This window comes from Diaphorina citri, unplaced genomic scaffold (assembly GCF_000475195.1).
Source record: "Diaphorina citri unplaced genomic scaffold, Diaci psyllid genome assembly version 1.1 scaffold79, whole genome shotgun sequence".
Lineage (NCBI taxonomy): Eukaryota > Metazoa > Arthropoda > Insecta > Hemiptera > Psyllidae > Diaphorina > Diaphorina citri.
The window spans coordinates 194,605-215,569 of NW_007377516.1; the positions used below are offsets into that span (position 1 = coordinate 194,605).

Genomic DNA, 20,965 nt, shown 5'->3' on the forward strand with positions numbered 1-20,965 from the left:
CGCAACACAACGATATTACGGAAAGCGCGTACCTACGATATAAGCTTAACACAAACTGTAGGGCTGTTTGCCCCTACACGTAAGCCTCAGAGTGATGTTTTTTTTTCTGTATGAAGCGGACAATAATGACTAACCTCAGTTTATTGTTCCTGCCGCCCAAAGTTCGGAACGTCGGCATATCCGCGGCTTTTCCCGGCGACTTTTCCGAATTACTCAGGAAGCGCGCCTTTTTGCGCAAAAGTTGTACGGTTAGCGCGTACGAGATTACCATGATAAGCATTGGAATGTAGAACGCCACCAGGGATCCGAAGAGGAAGAAGGCGCGGTTGTTGATGGCACAGCGCTTCCGATGCCCCCTGTGTATTCCAAACACAAAGTCAAAGACAAGGTGAACACGGAAAAAACACAAGCGTTGGGCAAAGTAGTGATGGTTAGCCCGGGTGGTGCTGCACCGACAGGTACACCCCAGGGGAGTAAATCTGCTGAGGCGCCAGAGGTGTTTCCTGAGAAAACTGGACCAGGTAAGCTATTGCCATCATTGGATGGATATTAAGATTATTAAGGCAACACCAACTTATAAAAATTTCCCACGTCACCAATACAAGGAATATGCTGAACCATCAATTTATTGATTAATTGAATTGTCCTGAATACCTCCAAGAGTGTGCATAGAATAGATGTAATTCTGTCACCTTACAAGGTGTATTCTGTCACCTTACAAAAAGAATTAGGTGTAGAGAACTTATTCCAGTCAACACTCATTTCTGCTGAGAAACTTCTACTTAGTCCAGTCAATCGGGTGTATCGTTCGGTGACCGCAGATTACCGAAAAAGGTGAAGCCTAGTCAAAATAGTTGGCCCTCGCCTCGAATCGAATCCTTACAATGAATGCTTCTGGTCATTCGTTTCTGATCTCAATCGTGATGGTGTTGTTCATAGGTAAGTGTTGTTTTTGTAACCTACATAGTTTGTAAGTAAAAAATAGGTAGGTGGAAAAAATAATAATTTAAAAAATAATAAGTATACCTACATTAAAAGTAAAAGATGAGAAACGTTGTGTAAAAACAACAACAAAATCAATTGGACATGTGATTAAGGTGACGAAATCGCAAATCTCAATTGTGGCGAAGAAGAGGTTTTGATTGCGGGGGTCAAATACGCGGCGGTCTCGATAAGGTCACTTTTGTTAGGCAACGTCCAGCCGTGAAAGTGTTGGATGAAACAGAAACAGCTCTCCTGATCATAATTAATTTCCCCAGATCTTCTTAGCAATTCAAGTATTAATTATCAACCAATTTAGGAAAAACTTGAGAAATCTGATTGTAATTACCCCGGTTGACCCTAGTCAGTCATCTTTGCATATGCACTCGTAGGATAGATATCAACACGAAATATCTTTTGTTGGTTGGCAAACTTTAACTAAACAAAAATAGTAGTCAAATCAGTTATCTACTACTTAGAGTAGGTACTTATACTTATACTTACCTACCCACTATGAAATGTTAGAATTTAGATGAGATCGTGATAAGATACCGTGCAAAATACCTACCTAATAAGGTCTACCTACCTGTATCCTTTATTTTCTACAAGTTTGGCCATGCCTCGGGATGAACTAGCGGGATTCCGGAGTGAAGCGACGGAATTCAGCTATCCTTAATAGAAATACACCAAATAATAAACTAAATACCTATAGCTATCTAAATTCTGCATTATAGGTAATAAGTACCCAAGGTACCTACCTACCTACCTTTTATTTTTCAATTCATTATTGTAAATAGGAATTTATGTCTATGAGAAGTAGATACAAACAGGGGCACTCAGATTCCCAACATAATGATAGTAATGATAATGACATAATCATTTAACATTCAGTGCATACCACAATATCATAATGCTCGTTAGATGTTTATCATAAATCATGCGAAGAAAACAGTCTATGAAGAATACCGCGGGCTACTCCACGAAGGCCTTCTTAAGGTGTGTCCACACATAGTCGACCGGCCATTGATCGATGTCGATTGACACGTCCACACTGCCGACAACGTAGATTTTCCTCGTCGATCGACGGCCAGTCAACTACATTTGGACACACCTTGAGAAAGTAATTTATTATTCACATTCCGCATTCCATTTTCAGATAGCCAAGAAAAAAGCACAATTTTCCCGCCCAGTTATAAAAATCTAATAAAAACAAGACACATTCTGTCTTAACATTCTCTCCTTAATAATGAACATTGATAAGTCTCACTATCCGGACCTAGTAGTGAAAGACGTTCGCATTTCTTACCACAGTAATCGAAACAGTACAAATCTTCTAGTGCACAAGTACAAGAAAAGATAACGAAAATAATCACAAGATAAAGACCACAAGAAAAGAAAAGATAACGAAAATTTCTTCAAGATAAAAACCACAAGGAAAGATAGGTATAACGAAAAAAAATATCTGCGATATAAGATCCACGAGTAGAAGAAAATATAACGGAATCATCTACGATATTAAAACTACGATTACAAGAAATCTATAAAGACCACAAGAAAAGAAAAGATAACTAAAATTTCTTCAAGATAAAAACCACAAGGAAAGATATAACGAAAAAAAAATATCTGCGATATAAGATCCACGAGTAGAAGAAAATATAACGGAATCATCTACGATATTAAAACTACGATTACAAGAAATCAAGAAAAGATATCGAAAATATTTTCAAGATAAAAACCACAAGAAAAGATATAACGAAAATTAAATCTACGAGATAAAATCCACGAGTAGAAGAAAATATAACGGAATCATCTACGATAGTAAATTTAAAAGTGTAAGAAAAGAGAGATAAAAATCACAAGTGCGTGTGAGCCTGGCCTTGTCATTTTACGTCAAGTACAAGAACAGATAACGTAAAAACCTACAAGACAATACCTGGATAAAGCACGACTGAAATAAGTATAACGAAAATACCCACAAGATAAAAACCACGAGTACAAGAAATCAAGAAAACAAACATTCTTCGTTCGTCTTGGAGAGCCAAACAGTCCACGTCATCAATACAAGGAATATGCTGAACCATCAATTTATTGATTAATTGAATTTTGTCCTGAATACCTCCAAGAGTGTGCATAGAATAGATGTAATTCTGTCACCTTACAAAGGTGTAATCTGTCACCTTACAAAAAGAATTAGGTGTAGAGAACTTAGTCCAGTCAACACTCATTTCTGCTGAGAAACTTCTACTTAGTCCAGTCAATTGGGTGTCTCGTTCGGTGACCGCAGATTACCGAAAAAGGTGAAGGATACCCTAGTCAAAATAGTTGGCCCTCGCCTCGAATCGAACCCTTACAATGTATGCTTCTGGTCATTCGTTTCTGATCTCAATCGTGATGGTGTTGTTCATAGGTAAGTGTTGTTTTTGTAACCTACATAGTTTGTAAGTTGAACATGAACACTATTCTCTTGAAGGGTTTCAGCAGTCTTATATATAAGTTCTGTGGGTCAACTTGATAAGGAGAACCAAAAAGGCAGATATATTTTGCAGAACTTCAAAGACTATTCACAGAACATTTCACTCACAAGGGACTTGTATGCCGCTGAAGCCCTGGGTTCAATTCCCGGCAATTTTTTCCGTCCGTGTCTTACTGCGAGGCGTAGACACCACACTAATGATTTTATTATTACCAATTTTAATGACAGAGCATAACAGAACTTATTGTGGGTATACGTATGGGTAAAAGTATAGTCAATATAGTAATGTTAAGCAGATAACTTACATAAGATACTATCTACCTGACCTACCCAATACGTACAGAGGGGTAATAAAAATAGTATGAAAGATACCTAAATACCTATATGTATGTACTTACCTGTAGGTACCTAATTAGAGAATTTCCTAGGTACAAAATTGGAAGATCCTCGTGATAGTTACTTACCAATAACGTCATACATACTAACCTAAGTATCAGGTACTTATTAATCCTGGTTACCTGGATAATACCTACTGGATATACTCGTACGTGTTACGTGATCAGGGATAATTTATGAAGGATAATAATTTATGAATTTAGGTACCTACTTTTGGACTTGAAACAGCAATTTGGAGAATTTCCATGTTCCAAATCGAAGAAATAACATGAGTTAGGTACATACATATGCCTACATACTCCAGCAATACAGCAAATTTCATGATTCTCATATGTAGAATTCCTACATACTGAAAACGCAAAGCATATGATTTGGGCCGTTCACTCACGGCCTCACGGATTTTAATGGTTTCGAAAGAAAGGTGTTTTTGTTAAATAAACTGGCCAGTAAAATCACGCAATAATTAGGTATGTATAAAGTTATGCCTACTTTGGCAAGCGTCTTGACCTAACTTCGATTAAGGTAATCTATTTTACTGGCCAGTTTAATCAAGAAAAACTCGTCTTCTCCACCAAAATAATTACGACTCGTGTGGCGTCCGCCTGGATTGATTTTACAAGAATTTCCTACGTTTGTCTTGGATTTTATTTTTTAGCCATTAATTTAATTGATGCCCATTAAAATAAAGTGCTTGTAGAGCATGCAAGTATGGTCTTTGCCACAGGCAATGCGATAGGCAAAATGTATTCTTGGGAAAATTAGAGATCCAGATTGGCAAGATGGATTGAGAAATTGATAATGAAGATTAGAATGGTGGAAATTGACCCAGACTACGTAGATTGTAGAAGATTAATTACTAACATTAGAAGATTCACTGATTAAATTGATTCATAGTTCCTCCTTTATCGAAATTAAGTTTTTGTAGTTTTTTTATGTGAAATAAATTATATAGTTATAGCTATCTAAAAGTAACTACCCATTTCTAGTTCACTATACCTAGTTTTTCATATACATACACTTTGGTGTTTTAAATTAATGTGCCAAAAATTCCAAAATTACTAAATGCAAATGGGAAGTGAGAGAGAGATTGGATTGCGACTTTGTGATTTTTATTGGTGGATGTGCCAAAATCACCAAATTTTCCAATGACGAATGGGAGAGAAAAATAGAAGGACCTGTATACGAAGGTAAGGACGTGAGTAAGTAATAAGTAGAACATATTAGGTACCTTAGGTACCTACATAATTTAGGTAGGTAATACCTATGAATTAGGTACCTACATAATTTAGGTAATAGGTACCTATGAATTAGGTATCTCCTTAATTTAGGTATTATATTCTAATAGGTACCTATACCGATGCATCCAAGCAGGTACCTTCGTGATCATGCAAATAGCATGTGACTTGTACTGGAAGGTATTCAAGGCTTTATTAATTTTGATTGGCTCAGGTCATCATTGGTAACAGACGCAATATCTACCAATGGTCAGTCTTTTTTTATTGAAGATCAATTAACCCGAATGGCCTCTGGTGTCTGGCAACTGCTACCTAACTGTCATTCAAATTATTAGGAGTATGAATTTTTATAGCCAGTAGCGAAGCTCCCATGGGTAGGTAGTCATGGGTACCACTGTAATGAATAACTACCTAGCTAGACTAGTTTTTACTGACTAAACGTTTAGAAATATCGTAAAAGTTAGGGGAGAAAATCCTTTCCCACAAAAATCATAGCTAATAGGCCCTATGAAGGTATCTCCTTAATTTGGGTAATACCTATGAAGGTATCTCCTTAATTTTTAGGTATTATCTAATAGGTACCTATACCGATGCATCCAAGCAGGTACCTTCGTGATCATGCAAATAGCATGTGACTTGTACTGGAAGGTATTCAAGGCTTTATTAATTTTGATTGGCTCAGGTCATCATTGGTAACAGACGCATTATCTACCAATGGTCAGTCTTTTTATTGAAGATCAATTAACCCGAATGGCCTCTGGTGTCTGGCAACTGCTACCCAACTGTCATTCAAATTATTAGGAGTTTAAATTTTTATAGCCAGTAGCGAAGCTCCCATGGGTAGGTAGTCATAGGTACCACTGTAATGAATAACTACCTAGCTAGAAAAAAGGTTTTTTTTTGCTGACTAAACGTTTAGAAATATCGAAAAAGTTAGGGGAGAAAATCCTTTCCCCCAAAAATCATAGCTAATAGGATGATGAAAGCCGTGTAATGTTTACACCAGACCCGGTTTTTTTTTATCACTCCGGGAATCGAACTTCGGACATTCTGATGCCTTCAACGTAGCGGAGTAGTAAAAAACTGATTACCTATTTGACTTTAAATAATAATAAATAATAAATATGATGATGATAATAATAATAATAATATCTAATGATCCAGATTGGCAAGATGGATTGAGAAATTGATAATGAAGATTAGAATGGTGGAAATTGACCCAGACTACGTAGATTGTAGAATATTAATCATTAACATTAGAAGGTTCACTGATTAAATTGATTCATAGTTCCTCCTTTATCGAAATTAAGTTTTTGTAGTTTTTTTTTATATATGAAATAAATTAGTTATAGGTACCTACCTATCTAAAAGTAACTACCCATTTCTAGTTCACTATAGTTTTTCATATATGTAATATGTACATACACTTTGGTGTTTTAAATTAATGTGCCAAAAATTCCAAAATTACTAAATGCAAATGGGAAGTGAGAGAGAGATTGGATTGCGACTTTGTGATTTTTATTGGTGGATGTGCCAAAATCACCAAATTTTCCAATGACGAATGGGAGAGAAAAATAGAAGGACCTGTATACGAAGGTAAGGACGTGAGTAAGTAATAAGTAGAACATATTAGGTACCTTAGGTACCTACATAATTTAGGTAGGTAATACCTATGAATTAGGTACCTACATAATTTAGGTAATAGGTACCTATGAATTAGGTATCTCCTTAATTTAGGTATTATATTCTAATAGGTACCTATACCGATGCATCCAAGCAGGTACCTTCGTGATCATGCAAATAGCATGTGACTTGTACTGGAAGGTATTCAAGGCTTGATTTCAAATCATTACATGAAAGTATAATCAAAAAATCAAATCAAGAATAATATTAAACTGAATATTAAACAAATTAGGTAGGTACATAGGTACTGATTTTCTCTAATCACGATCGAATAAACTACGGGCTAAAAAATACCGGAGGGATGGGCCCAGCTTGTTCCCTTCTTTCTGTTCTCATCTCTTTCATTCGTGCTTTCCCTTTATGTCTTTTCAGGGTTGGAATCTTCTTGTCGGCAGATCCTCAAGCAGGGCTCCAAACAAGGGTCCATCATGCATTTGGTCGAGGAGCATATATCTACCAATGGTCAGTCTTTTTTTATTGAAGATCAATTAACCCGAATGGCCTCTGGTGTCTGGCAACTGCTACCTAACTGTCATTCAAATTATTAGGAGTATGAATTTTTATAGCCAGTAGCGAAGCTCCCATGGGTAGGTAGTCATGGGTACCACTGTAATGAATAACTACCTAGCTAGACTAGTTTTTACTGACTAAACGTTTAGAAATATCGTAAAAGTTAGGGGAGAAAATCCTTTCCCACAAAAATCATAGCTAATAGGATGATGAAAGCCGTGTAATGTTTACACCAGACCCGGTTTTTTTATCACTCCGGGAATCGAACTTTGGACATTCTGATGCCTTCAACGTAGCGGAGTAGTAAAAAACTGACTACCTAGTTGACTTTGATAAATAATAATAATAATAATAATAATAATAATAATGGTACTTATTACTCTACCTTTGAAGAGATAATTATGTAGCTCAGAAAAAAAGAAAAGAAACTAAAAGAAGAGAGATGTTTGATAAAAGGAAACACAACAGAGGTCTTATCATCCTGAAATCGAAGAGTTAAAGAGGGCAGGATAGGAGAAAGCCAGGGATAAAGTTCGCTCTTTGGAATATATTTCGCTCCGTTCGGGAATCGAACCCGCGACCTAGTGCAGATAAAGCGCGCTACCAAGCGAACTAGGCTGGCTGAGTAGAATATTAGTTACCTATTACGTATTACCTACTATCTACTGGTTTGTTTTTATCTCAAATACCACATTCACGCGGCCTGATAGTAAAAGTGCTAGTGATAAGAATGATAAGATACACCTATTACGTATTATCTACTATCTACTGGTTTGTTTTTATCTCAAATACCACATTCACGCGGCCTGATAGTAAAAGTGCTAGTGATAAGAATGATAAGATACACTAAATCCTTACGTAAAATCAATTGGACAACACATAGGTATTACAAGTGTAGTACAGTTAGTTGATGCAGTAACACTAAGGTGACGAAATCGCAAATCTCAATTGTGGCGAAGAAGAGGTTCTGATTGCGGGGGTCAAATACGCGGCGCTCTCGATAAGGTCACTTTTGTTAGGCAACGTCGTCCAGCCGTGAAAGTGTTAGATGAAACAGAAACACCTACCTCTCCTGATCATAATTACTTTCCCCAGATCTTCTGAGCAATTCAAGTATTAATTATAAACCAATTTAGGAAAAACATAAGAAAACTGATTGTAATTACCCCGGTTGACCCTATAGTCAGTCATCTTTGCATTTGTACTCGTAGGATAGATATCAACACGAAATATCTTTTGTTGGTTGGCAAACTTTAACTAAACAAAAATAGTAGTCAAATCAGTTATCTACTACTTAGAGTAGGTACTTATACTTACCTACCCACTATGAAATGTTAGAATTTAGATGAGATCGTGATAAGATACAGTGCAAAATACCTACCTAATAAGGTCTACCTACCTGCATCCTTAGAAAGACCACTAATAATAAACTAAATACCTATAGCTATCTAAATTCTGCATTATAGTTAATAAGTAGGTACCCAACTACCCAAGGTACCTATCTTTTATTTTTCAATTCATTATTGTAAATAGGAATTTATGTCTATGAGAAGTAAATACAAACAGGGGCACTCAGATTCCTAACATAATGACAGTAATGATAATGACATAATCATTTAACATTCAGTGCATACCACCAATATCATAATGCTCGTTAGATGTTTATCATAAATCATGCGAAGAAAACAGTCTATGAAGAATACCGCTGGCTACTCCACGAAGGCCTTCTTAAGGTGTGTCCACACATAGTCGACCGACCATCGATCGATGTCGATTGACACGTCCACACTGCCTCGACAACGTAGATTTTCCTCGTCGATCGACGGCCAGTCAACTACATTTGGACACACCTTGAGAAAGTAATTTATTATTCACATTCCGCATTCCATTTTCAGATAGCCAAGAAAAAAGCACAATTTTCCCGCCCAGTTATAAAAATCTAATAAAAACGAGACACATTCTGTCTTAACCTTCTCTCCATCTCCATAATAATGAACATTGATAAGTCTTACTATCCGGACCTAGTAGTGAAAGACGTTCGCATTTCTTACCACAGTAATCGAAACAGTACAAATCTTCTAGTGCACAAGTACAAGAAAAGATAACGAAAATAATCACAATATAAAGACCACAAGAAAAGAAAAGATAACTAAAATTTCTTCAAGATAAAAACCACAAGGAAAGATATAACGAAAAAAAAATATCTGCGATATAAGATCCACGAGTAGAAGAAAATATAACGGAATCATCTACGATATTAAAACTACGATTACAAGAAATCAAGAAAAGATATCGAAAATATTTTCAAGATAAAAACCACAAGAAAAGATATAACGAAAATTAAATCTACGAGATAAAATCCACGAGTAGAAGAAAATATAACGGAATCATCTACGATATTAAAACTACGATTACAAGAAATCAAGAAAAGATATCGAAAATATTTTCAAGATAAAAACCACAAGAAAAGATATAACGAAAATTAAATCTACGAGATAAAATCCACGAGTAGAAGAAAATATAACGGAATCATCTACGATATTAAAACTACGATTACAAGAAATCAAGAAAAGATATCGAAAATATTTTCAAGATAAAAACCACAAGAAAAGATATAACGAAAATTAAATCTACGAGATAAAATCCACGAGTAGAAGAAAATATAACGGAATCATCTACGATATTAAAACTACGATTACAAGAAATCAAGAAAAGATATCGAAAATATTTTCAAGATAAAAACCACAAGAAAAGATATAACGAAAATTAAATCTACGAGATAAAATCCACGAGTAGAAGAAAATATAACGGAATCATCTACGATATTAAAACTACGATTACAAGAAATCAAGAAAAGATATCGAAAATATTTTCAAGATAAAAACCACAAGAAAAGATATAACGAAAATTAAATCTACGAGATAAAATCCACGAGTAGAAGAAAATATAACGGAATCATCTACGATATTAAAACTACGATTACAAGAAATCAAGAAAAGATATCGAAAATATTTTCAAGATAAAAACCACAAGAAAAGATATAACGAAAATTAAATCTACGAGATAAAATCCACGAGTAGAAGAAAATATAACGGAATCATCTACGATATTAAAACTACGATTACAAGAAATCAAGAAAAGATATCGAAAATATTTTCAAGATAAAAACCACAAGAAAAGATATAACGAAAATTAAATCTACGAGATAAAATCCACGAGTAGAAGAAAATATAACGGAATCATCTACGATATTAAAACTACGATTACAAGAAATCAAGAAAAGATATCGAAAATATTTTCAAGATAAAAACCACAAGAAAAGATATAACGAAAATTAAATCTACGAGATAAAATCCACGAGTAGAAGAAAATATAACGGAATCATCTACGATATTAAAACTACGATTACAAGAAATCAAGAAAAGATATCGAAAATATTTTCAAGATAAAAACCACAAGAAAAGATATAACGAAAATTAAATCTACGAGATAAAATCCACGAGTAGAAGAAAATATAACGGAATCATCTACGATATTAAAACTACGATTACAAGAAATCAAGAAAAGATATCGAAAATATTTTCAAGATAAAAACCACAAGAAAAGATATAACGAAAATTAAATCTACGAGATAAAATCCACGAGTAGAAGAAAATATAACGGAATCATCTACGATATTAAAACTACGATTACAAGAAATCAAGAAAAGATATCGAAAATATTTTCAAGATAAAAACCAACTGGGATTGAACCCACGCCCTCCTGTTTACCAGGCGAGCGTCTTGACCACTACGCCACCGAGGCAGGCTAGATACCTATATGTACGTACTTGCCTGTAGGTACCTAATTAGAGAATTTCCTAGGTACAAAATTGGAAGATCCTCATGATAGTTACTCACCAATAACGTCATACATACTAACCTAAGTTCCTAAGTATCAGGTACTTATTAATCCTGGTCTTGGGTACCTGGATAATACTGGATATACGTGATCAGGGATAAATAATTTACGAAGGATAAGTACTTACCTACACTGATACATATAATGGGTAGGTACCTACTTTTAGACTTGAAACAGCTCTTTGGAGAATTTCCATGATTCAAATCGAAGAAATAACATGAATTAGGTACATACATATGCCTACATACCCAGCAATACAGCAAATTTCATGATTCTCATATGTAGAATTCCTAGATACTAAAAACGCAAAGCATTTGATTCACTCACGGCCTCACGGGTTTTAATGGTTTCGAAAGAAAGGTGTTTTTGTTAAATAAACTGGCCAGTAAAATCACGCAATAATATTAGGTATGTATAAAGTTATGCCCACTTTGGCAAGCGTCTTGACCTAACTTCGATTAAGGTAATCTATTTTACTGGCCAGTTTATTCAAGAAAAACTCATCTTCTCCACCAAAATAATTACGACTCGTGTGGCGTCCGCCTAAATTGATTTTACAAGAATTTCCTACGTTTGTCTTGGATTTTATTTTTTAGCCATTAATTTAATTGATGCCCATTAAAATAAAGTGCTTGTAGAGCATGCAAGTATGGTCTTTGCCACAGGCAATGCGATAGGCAAAATGTATTCTTGGGAAAATTAGAAATCCAGATTGGCAAGTTAGATTGAGGAATTGATAATGTAGATTAGAATGGAGGAAATTGACCCAGACTACGTAGATTGTAGAAGATTAATTACTAACATTAGAAGATTCACTGATTAAATTGATTCATAGTTCCTCCTTTATCGAAATTAAGTTTTTGTAGTTTTTTTATGTGAAATAAATTATATAGTTATAGCTATCTAAAAGTAACTACCCATTTCTAGTTCACTATACCTAGTTTTTCATATACATACACTTTGGTGTTTTAAATTAATGTGCCAAAAATTCCAAAATTACTAAATGCAAATGGGAAGTGAGAGAGAGAGAGAGAGAGAGAGAGAAAGAGAGAGAGAAAGAGAGAGAGAGAGAGAGAGAGAGAGAGAGAGAGAGAGAGAGAGAGATTCATGTAAATGAATAGGTCGGTACCTATCTATCTGAAATAAAATCACCTCCTAATCCAGTTACCTACTAACTAGAATCAAAATTAAGACAGTTGGGTAGGAAGTAGGTACTTCTGATAAGAAATTTAATTCATCTTTTATTACGTGCACATTGCATACCTTGAAAGATACCAGGCGTTCATACAAAAATTGCTCACAACGAATAATTTCCTTCTTTCGCTTTCTTTTTCTTCTGCTCCTATTTTTAGCCCGTTCATCCTTAATTAATAATAAAAGGTATAGTGGACGGGCTATTGTATTCGCTTCGGTTTCGTCAGTCTTTTTGTCTTTTCAGGGTTGGAATCTTCTTGTCGGCAGATCCTCAAGCAGGGCTCCAAACAAGGGTCCATCATGCATTTGGTCGAGGAGCATATGCGTCTGTCCAAACGGGAAACGACCACGATGGCCCCTGTGTATTCCAAACACAAAGTTAAAGACAAGGTGAACACGGAAAAAACACAAGCGTTGGGCAAAGTAGTGATGGTTAGTCCGGGTGGTGCTACACCGACAGGTACACCCCAGGGGAGTAAATCTGCTGAGGTGCCAGAGGTGTTTCCTGAGAAAACTGGACCAGGTAAGCTATTGCCCTCATTGGATGGATATATTAAGATTATTAAGGCAACACCAACTTATGATAAAAATAATAAATGGGTATCTAGATAACCTAGGTGGGTAATTAAGACAAAAGGATACCTACAAAGAGATCAAGGTTTATAATGAATCACACACAACATTGACCCAAAGTTGTAACTTTATCGAATAAAAATAGACAACTCCCTTACATAATGCAGGCAAATACTTGAAATATGAAGATATCCTACCAGATCTACACTAGTAGGTATAATGTGAGATCACGATACTCCAGTAGTCACTAGGTAATACCTAGTAGTAATACAAGATGTCCCTCAGACTCCAAACACATATCTATTGGTCAGGGCCGTATTTAGCGGGGAGGGCATTGGGTCCAACCCCTCCTAGGTCTTTTTTTTGCTCCAAAGTGTAGTAGGTAATATACAAAAATATTGGCCGATAATTTAGAATATCCACCCACCCCCCTTCCCCAGTAAGCCAGCAGCAAATGGTTTCTTCAAATTAAATTGATTCCAAGGTCAAGGAAGACCCAAACCCTTGACAAATGGAGTGTCTCTGAAGGCATGTGGCGTGTTCTAATCCACTCTTTGTATTATTATGCCCCTTCTACTCTTTGGATTCTAAGCCCCCCCCCTTGGATTCTTAGGCCCCCCCTTTCTAGAATCCTGCATACGGGCCTACTGTAGCCCAAGGTCAAGGAAGACCCAAACCCTTGACAAATGGAGTGTCTCTGAAGGCACGTGGCGTGTTCCAATTCACTCTTTGTATTATTGTGCCCCTTCTACTCTTTGGATGCCCCCCTTTAGATTCTTAGGCCCCCCCCTTTCTAGAATCCTGCATACAGCCCTGCTGGAGGTACCTACAGCGTGTCTAGTTTGGATTTCAGATAGGTACCTATTATCTACCTGCCTATATGCCTGGCCACATTTGGTCTGGTATCTACTTGGTGGTACTTGTGTACCTTGAGCTGGAATATAAAAGTTCAACTCAAGTTTCAAGTACATTTGAGATCCATTAAGCAGTAGGAGCACGGCTAATCCAGTGGTAATGCGCTTGCCATGCAGAGGCCGCGGGTTCGATTCCCAAAGTAAAAAACATTGAATGTAATCATTTTCGATTCCAAACAGGTACCTATATATCAACGGACACTTTCAGGTGTTGATCCAGCACCAAAACTGAGAAAAAACTGTCGGGAAGCCCAATGGCGAGACTGTGGGTTCAGGAACTCTAATACATATCTTTCTCCGGAAGTTCAACTCTCAAAAGTACTACTTGCAGCGTTCGAACACCCTAAATCATAGGAAATAATCTAATAATAGAGTTCTTCCAATCTGTCTCGGAGACTTGTGGCACTTTATCAATCTCTCTCTCCCTCGGTGAAAATCGGAAGGATTTTGTCTTTTCTTGCCCATTCCCCATGTTATGAATCTACAAGATACATAGATGTGAGTTTGTGAGTAGCGCCGCGCCGGAAACTGTGTATAAACTCGTAGTATTGGGGTGTGGTTTCAGATGACATCTCATCAAAACAAATTCTGCTGACCCCCGACCAGAGTGATCACAAAAGGACAGACCTATGGGATGTCTTCAATGATGACGACAGTGATACAGTCAAAACCGTCCCTCTCCATATGAACATTACCGATTTGTACCAGATCTGCAAGAAGTACAACCAGGCCAACCAGAGCCCGGATGTCATCAACGATCAGACGGGACGGATACTGCGTCCCGACAGTGTCACCAGTCGGGATAGAACCGCCATCAATCAAGGTAATAGAACTGCCATCAATCAAGGGAAATAAACTGTCATCAGTCAAGGTAAATATAGAACTGTCACTCCTCTCTTCGATTTCTTTCCTTCCTGTATTTTCTCTCTTGGATTTCGGAACTACCTATAAGACCTTGGCAGTTACTCTTCCCTCTATCAAACCTCTTCAAAAAAATGATTGCTGACAAACTGTTATCAATCAAGGTAAAAATATAGAACTGTCATCAATCAAGAGAATATAGAACTGTCATCAATATAGGTAAATGTAGAACAGCCATCAATCAAGGTAAATATCGGATCAGTGGTTTCTGGGAATCATTAACAGCGTAATCAGTAGGTTTTTTTTGTAATTGTTGACAGCGTAAATTAACGGGGAAAGAGTTATTGACCAGTGAAAACCAATAATCTGGACTTATTTTAATTCAAGGACTGAATCCTCAATGGAACTTCCAGGTACTCCAGGAATTCCTGAACAACTCCTCGATAACATTTCGAACCAACTTCTCAGTCCAAAAGATAGTTGGATAGTCAATAGTAGGTACATCGTATAACAATTTGTTTATAAGAATATTTAAACCATGTGGTTGACCTTGAAAACCCATCAGGTTACCAGAACCAAGTACCAGGTTATCAGCTGAGAAATGTAATTTCTCGATTCTTGGCAATCAAGAAAGAAAGAATTTTCAACTTGCAAGAGAGAAAGTATCTAGGACCCGAAGCTCAGAGCTACATTTTTTTTCCATTGAGTTCATTAACATTTGGCCTTCGTCTAAGTAGGTACTTACAAGTAGGTGCATACCTAGGTAGTTAGGTAGGTCCTCGTTTTTTTTATTTTATATTATTACTAATGTTAAAAAATTCCTTCTGCTGAATTGATCATGTAAATGAATAGGTCGGTACTTATCTATCTAAATAAAATCACCTCCTAATCCAGTTACCTACTAGCTAGAATCAATTTATTAAGAGCTAGGGCGCACATTGAGCTGCGTTACACAGTCAGGCAGCACAGCCGCGCAGTGCAGTTTAGGAAAATTGGAACTGTGTGACACAGGTATCTGTACAGTGTACAACTACTGTGATACCTACTCTCGATAATAAGGTCGAGGTCCCCAGCTTCAGAAATGGTGCCTGTACGAAAGCGCCACCGTCTGACGATGGTACCCAAAGCGCCTTTTCTGATGTTGAGGACTCTGAGCTTGTTCTTAAGGCCTGACTCACATTAGAAGCGTAGATCATACTACTTATTGGTACTGTGATACTCTCAATAACAATGTCGAGGTCCCGCATTTTGGAAATGGCACCTGTAAAGGAACACCGCCATCTGACGATGGTACCCGAAACGCCTTCTGATGGTGATGTCCCAAGATTCTGAGGACTCTGAGCTTGTTCTTAAGGCCCGACTCACATTAGAACCGTAGACGGCTAACTCTCGGAGACAGTGCCGGGCAGTCTCCGAGCATCTCGAATCAGCATTCTCAGCAGTTAACAAACATTTAATACGAACCTATAGCGCTATAGCCTATAGACCCGGCACTTCGTATATACTTAGACAGGTTCATTCGTACAATACATAGGTACCTACCTCTACCTATTGCATGGACTCCAATACTAGGTAATAGTACCTATATAAGATACCTAGGTACCTAATGAAATTCCTACAGGATAATGTCTATTTTATGTCTGTTCCTTTTGTACTTTATAATAAAGCTGTAAATCTGCATACTGCGAACCAAAACTTTCGAGTTTTTTTTTGTACCTAGGTACGGCACCTACCTAGGTACTTATTACCTATTTATCCTGTGCCTAGATATTTGCTGACGTAGGTATACCTACCTATCCGTAATTCCCAGAAATAGGTAGCTAAATAAACATTTCTGGATTTTGATTTGCCTGCAGCCTACCTACCTAAAGTAGACTTCTTGGAAGATTAGGATTATTAGGAACAAAAGTGAGAGATTTTATGAGGCCCTGCTACCCGCACACGTGCCCGTGTCGCGTCGAACAAGTATATTTGGAAACCCCTGCTTTACTAATGAGCAGTTTGTTGCCGTCGCATCAGGCTTGCTGGTTGGCCGGCAACACATCGCGTCGTGTGTCACCATCTTACCAAAGAGGTTTCGCTTCGTAAAAGCAAAACCTCTTTGTTCTTCTTTGTTTATTTTTCAAATTTGATGGCCGTTGAAGTTGAAGTTTGAACCTCCAAAAATCATATCAATCAGAGTGTTGAGAGAAACAACAGCCACAACATGCTCACCAGCGGAATGGCAGCGGTCAACCTCACGAATGATCTCAAGAACAGTCTAGACCATTGGATACGAGGAATGAGCACGGCTAATAAGACCACTTATAGTGACATTGAAGAACAGAACATTACGTTGAAGAACAAACTCCTCTCGTCCAAAGTATACTTGGCCGAGCTTATACACGAGATGGTAAATATAAATGTTTATTGTTTTCTATAAAGTAATCTCGCAAGTAATCATTTGTTCCTTTTTAAGTACAGTAGAACCTCGATTATTTCAACTAATTGGGACCGGGGGTGGTTGAAATAGGTATACCTACCTATCCGTAATTCCCAGAAATAGGTAGCTAAATAAACATTTCTGGATTTTGATTTGCCTGCAGCCTACCTACCTAAAGTAGACTTCTTGGAAGATTAGGATTATTAGGAACAAAAGTGAGAGATTTTATGAGGCCCTGCTACCCGCACACGTGCCCGTGTCGCGTCGGACAAGTATATTTGGAAACCCCTGCTTTACTAATGAGCAGTTTGTTGCCGTCGCATCAGGCTTGCTGGTTGGCCGGCAACACATCGCGTCGTGTGTCACCATCTTACCAAAGAGGTTTCGCTTCGTAAAAGCAAAACCTCTTTGTTCTTCTTTGTTTATTTTTCAAATTTGATGGCCGTTGAAGTTGAAGTTTGAACCTCCAAAAATCAAAAATCCAAAATTGAGTTTTTTTGTTTTGCCTTTGATTTTTTGCCGAAGTTCCAAGTTTCCTATTAATTTACTTTCTATTAATGTGTGAAATCTGTGAACATTATTGTGTATTGTAGTGTTTCGTGTGTATTAGAATTTGCCATTGCGATCACCGAAGATGTCACAGTTTGCTTTCTTCAATGATCTGAATAGTGCTCTGAACATGGATGAACCTCTGACGAAAGGTCCTCTTCCCCGCTGGCAACGTAAAAATAAAGAAAACTCCTCCGTAGAAATGAACATGTCCAACTTTAATTCAAGTAATTCCATGAGCTCCAGTGATCTGAACAAATCCCGAGGAAACGAAGAAAGAAAAAGATCTCAATCAGTAGGCCGCAAAACTCCCAAGACTCCAAAGAAGTCACCAGGAAGACACAAGTCGAACCCAAACACTCCAAGTGCCAAGAGTAAAACCCCTAGTGGAGGAGATAGATACATTCCCAACAGATCTGCCATAGATACTGAACTCAGCCATTACCTCCTCACCAGAGATGAAAATATGGAAGATCTCAGTCCATCAGAACGTGAAAAGCGCAAAGCTATGTCAGAACTTGTTCACGGAAAGGATATTCAAAAGTCTCGAGTACTTGCTTTTCAAAATAAAGCCCCTCCCCCACCTGATGGCTATCAAAATTCTCTCAAAGTTGCACTGAACTCAGCCATTACCTCCTCACCAGAGATGAAAATATGGAAGATCTCAGTCCATCAGAACGTGAAAAGCGTAAAGCTATGTCAGAACTTGTTCATGGAAAGGATATTCAAAAGTCTCGAGTACTTGCTTTTCAAAATAAAGCCCCTCCCCCACCTGATGGCTATCAAAATTCTCTCAAAGTTGTTTACAGTACTTCCAAAACACCAATGGGATCCAAACCCACTTCCCGTTACATTCCATTGACAGCTGACAGAATTCTGGATGCACCAGAGATTCAAAATGACTATTATTTAAATTTGATTGACTGGAGTCACTTCAATGTTCTAGCAGTTGCTCTTGGTGGTAGCATTTACTTGTGGAATGGGGAATCAGGTATGTACATTAAATAAAAGATAAACCTTTGATAAGACTCAAACAGTAAATATATTATACGCCAGAGTCCCTTGGTTCAAGAACTCACATCCAAGTGCATTCAAGACAATAGTATTATAATTTTGTTTAATGGCTCCTGTATATTCCAAACACAAAGTCAAAGACAAGGTGAACACGGAAAAAACACAAGCGTTGGGCAAAGTAGTGATGGTTAGTCCGGGTGGTGCTGCACCGACAGGTACACCCCAGGGGAGTAAATCTGCTGAGGCGCCAGAAGTGTTTCCTGAGAAAACTGGACCAGGTAAGCTATTGCCATCATTGGATGGATATTAAGATTATTAAGGCAACACCAACTTATAAAAATAATAAATGGGTATCTAGATAACCTAGGTGGGTAATTAAGACAAAAGGATACCTACAAAGAGATCAAGGTTTATAATGAATTCATGAGTGGATTATTCTGTAAAAATCTTGATGTTTTCTAATACAATTTGGTCATACTCAGCCCGAACAGCTGTCCGGATTGATTCTTCCGATGGTAAAGGGCTCTAAGAATGACGAGTATATAGGTACCGTGCCACTACTGAGACCACAACTCTTTTCACCAGGGGTTTCATAAAAAGCTGTATCTAATAGGTAATGTTATAATGCCTTCCTGACAATGTCCTGCCTTTGATAAGACTCTAAACAGTAAATATATTATACGCCAGAGTCCCTTGGTTCAAGAACTCACATCCAAGTGCATTCAAGACAATAGTATTATAATTTTGTTTGTTTGATAAGACTCAAACAGTAAATATATTATATGCCAGAGTCCCTTGGTTCAAGAACTCACATCCAAGTGCATTCAAGACAATAGTATTATAATTTTGTTTTTGTTTTCAGGAGCCATTGATCACCTTATGGACTTGGAGGGAAATGAGAATGTCTGTTCTGTAGCCTGGATTCAGGAAGGTTACATGTTGGGTGTTGGTACTTCCTTAGGTACAGTACAACTGTGGGATGTCTCTGCCAAGAAGAAATGCCGCACAATGGATGGGCATGATGTGAGAGTTGGTGCTCTGGCTTGGAATACATACATCTTGTCAAGTGGCTCTCGGTGTGGTAACATTGTACATCACGATGTGAGGTCACGTGATCACAAAGTTGCTCTGTTACAAAACCACACACAGGAAGTATGTGGGTTGAAATGGTCACCTGATGGACGTTACCTGGCTAGTGGAGGCAATGATAACTTGCTCAATATCTGGTCTGGAGTACCAGGACAGCATACATTCTCCACACAACCGATACATAGTCTGAGCAGACATCAAGCTGCTGTGAAAGCTATTGCATGGTGTCCCTGGTCCCCTAATGTTCTAGCCAGTGGTGGAGGTACTGCAGATCGGCACATATACTTCTGGAATGTAAGCTCCGGTGCTTGCCTGGATAGCATAGACACCAAGTCTCAGGTGTGTGCTCTGTTATGGAACTCTGATTACAAGGAACTAGTGTCTGCACATGGGTTTGCTCAGAATCAACTCATTATCTGGAAGTATCCTAGTCTAGTAAAGGTAGCAGAGTTACACGGTCACTCTGCTAGAGTTCTTAACTTGGCCATGTCTCCTGATGAAACAACTGTGCTCTCTGCTGGTGCAGATGAAACTCTCAGACTCTGGAAGATATTTGAAAAGGTCAAGTCCAAGAAGAAGGAGATCAAAAATAATGCCTCCAAATTCAATTCAATGTTCAATAGCATTCGTTAATTTCGAATAGCAGTGTACCTTACCTACAAGATCATGGAACCCGATACAAACTTGGTTTTCTTGTCTAAGACTGATACATTCAACTCATGAAACTTTTGGGTCCAAACCCACATTCATAAATTAAGTAATATTAGTTAAAAAAGATGAAAAAATAATAATAATAAAAATAACTGTTGAAGTACTAATAATAATTATCATACTCTAATATTGTGCTCTTCAAATCACTAAAGAGCACTGACCTCAAGAAATGACAGTTATTACTTGCCCCAGTTTTACATATCCAAATGTAGAAAAAGCACACACTAAATCATCATTTAGTTAGCGCCACTATGCAAGCGCACTAGCGGAGGAGTAATCGGGTCAAATTTTTGATGGTCCGTTTTTAGTGTCAAAACACGTTTTGAGGTCCCTAGAGCCTAAATCCAAAGTTTCAGCCATTGGTCTGTGTGTGTGTCTGTCTGTAAACAAAAAAATATCTCGAGAACGGTAAGAGCTAAAGACTTGAAATTTGGTACACCTTTTTGAATTCAAAATAAAC

The 20,965-nt window shown here is 37.4% G+C and overlaps 2 protein-coding genes and 2 long non-coding RNA genes across 5 annotated transcripts; 3 read left to right on the top strand and 1 right to left on the bottom strand.

The window, feature by feature from the left end:
* Positions 1–586: 586 nt before the first annotated feature.
* On the top strand, positions 587–14,955 carry LOC103522257. 2 transcript variants are annotated; one of them, XM_026832614.1, is made up of 2 exons: positions 587–939; positions 14,425–14,955. In XM_026832614.1, exons 1-2 carry the CDS (start codon positions 885–887, stop codon positions 14,712–14,714), a joined length of 345 nt encoding a protein of 114 aa, XP_026688415.1. In that variant the 5' UTR covers positions 587–884; the 3' UTR covers positions 14,715–14,955. The 2 variants fall into 2 exon arrangements, with proteins under 2 accessions (XP_026688415.1, XP_008485585.1); XM_008487363.3 differs by lacking the exon at positions 587–939 and adding an exon at positions 2,541–3,388 and having other exon boundaries at positions 14,425–14,729.
* On the bottom strand, positions 2,159–11,009 carry LOC113472829. Its single transcript, XR_003394988.1, has 3 exons — positions 10,824–11,009; positions 7,294–7,297; positions 2,159–2,502 (listed from the first exon to the last, which is right to left on the bottom strand). It is a non-coding gene; the product is annotated as an uncharacterized LOC113472829 (long non-coding RNA).
* Positions 8,209–9,618, top strand: LOC113472826. The gene is made up of 2 exons (XR_003394987.1): positions 8,209–8,283; positions 9,174–9,618. It is a non-coding gene; the product is annotated as an uncharacterized LOC113472826 (long non-coding RNA).
* A 2,685-nt stretch (positions 14,956–17,640) lies between the features above and the next one.
* On the top strand, positions 17,641–20,730 carry LOC103522272 (cell division cycle protein 20 homolog). The gene is made up of 3 exons (XM_017449059.2): positions 17,641–18,201; positions 18,336–18,682; positions 19,568–20,730. Exons 1-3 carry the CDS (start codon positions 17,777–17,779, stop codon positions 20,425–20,427), a joined length of 1,632 nt encoding a protein of 543 aa, XP_017304548.1. The 5' UTR covers positions 17,641–17,776; the 3' UTR covers positions 20,428–20,730.
* The last annotated feature ends 235 nt before the right edge of the window (positions 20,731–20,965 follow it).

What these genes read in the sequence shown, in the direction of transcription:
- LOC103522257 (XM_026832614.1), top strand. Translation starts at nt 885, where the DNA reads ATGAATGCTTCTGGTCATTCGTTTCTGATCTCAATCGTGATGGTGTTG. An exon ending in CGTGATGGTGTTGTTCATAG is followed by an intron (nt 940 to 14,424) that starts GTAAGTGTTGTT and finishes GTGTGGTTTCAG; the next exon opens with ATGACATCTCATCAAAACAA.
- LOC103522272 (XM_017449059.2), top strand. Translation starts at nt 17,777, where the DNA reads ATGTCACAGTTTGCTTTCTTCAATGATCTGAATAGTGCTCTGAACATG. An exon ending in CGTGAAAAGCGCAAAGCTAT is followed by an intron (nt 18,202 to 18,335) that starts GTCAGAACTTGT and finishes CCTCCTCACCAG; the next exon opens with AGATGAAAATATGGAAGATC. An exon ending in CTTGTGGAATGGGGAATCAG is followed by an intron (nt 18,683 to 19,567) that starts GTATGTACATTA and finishes TTTTGTTTTCAG; the next exon opens with GAGCCATTGATCACCTTATG.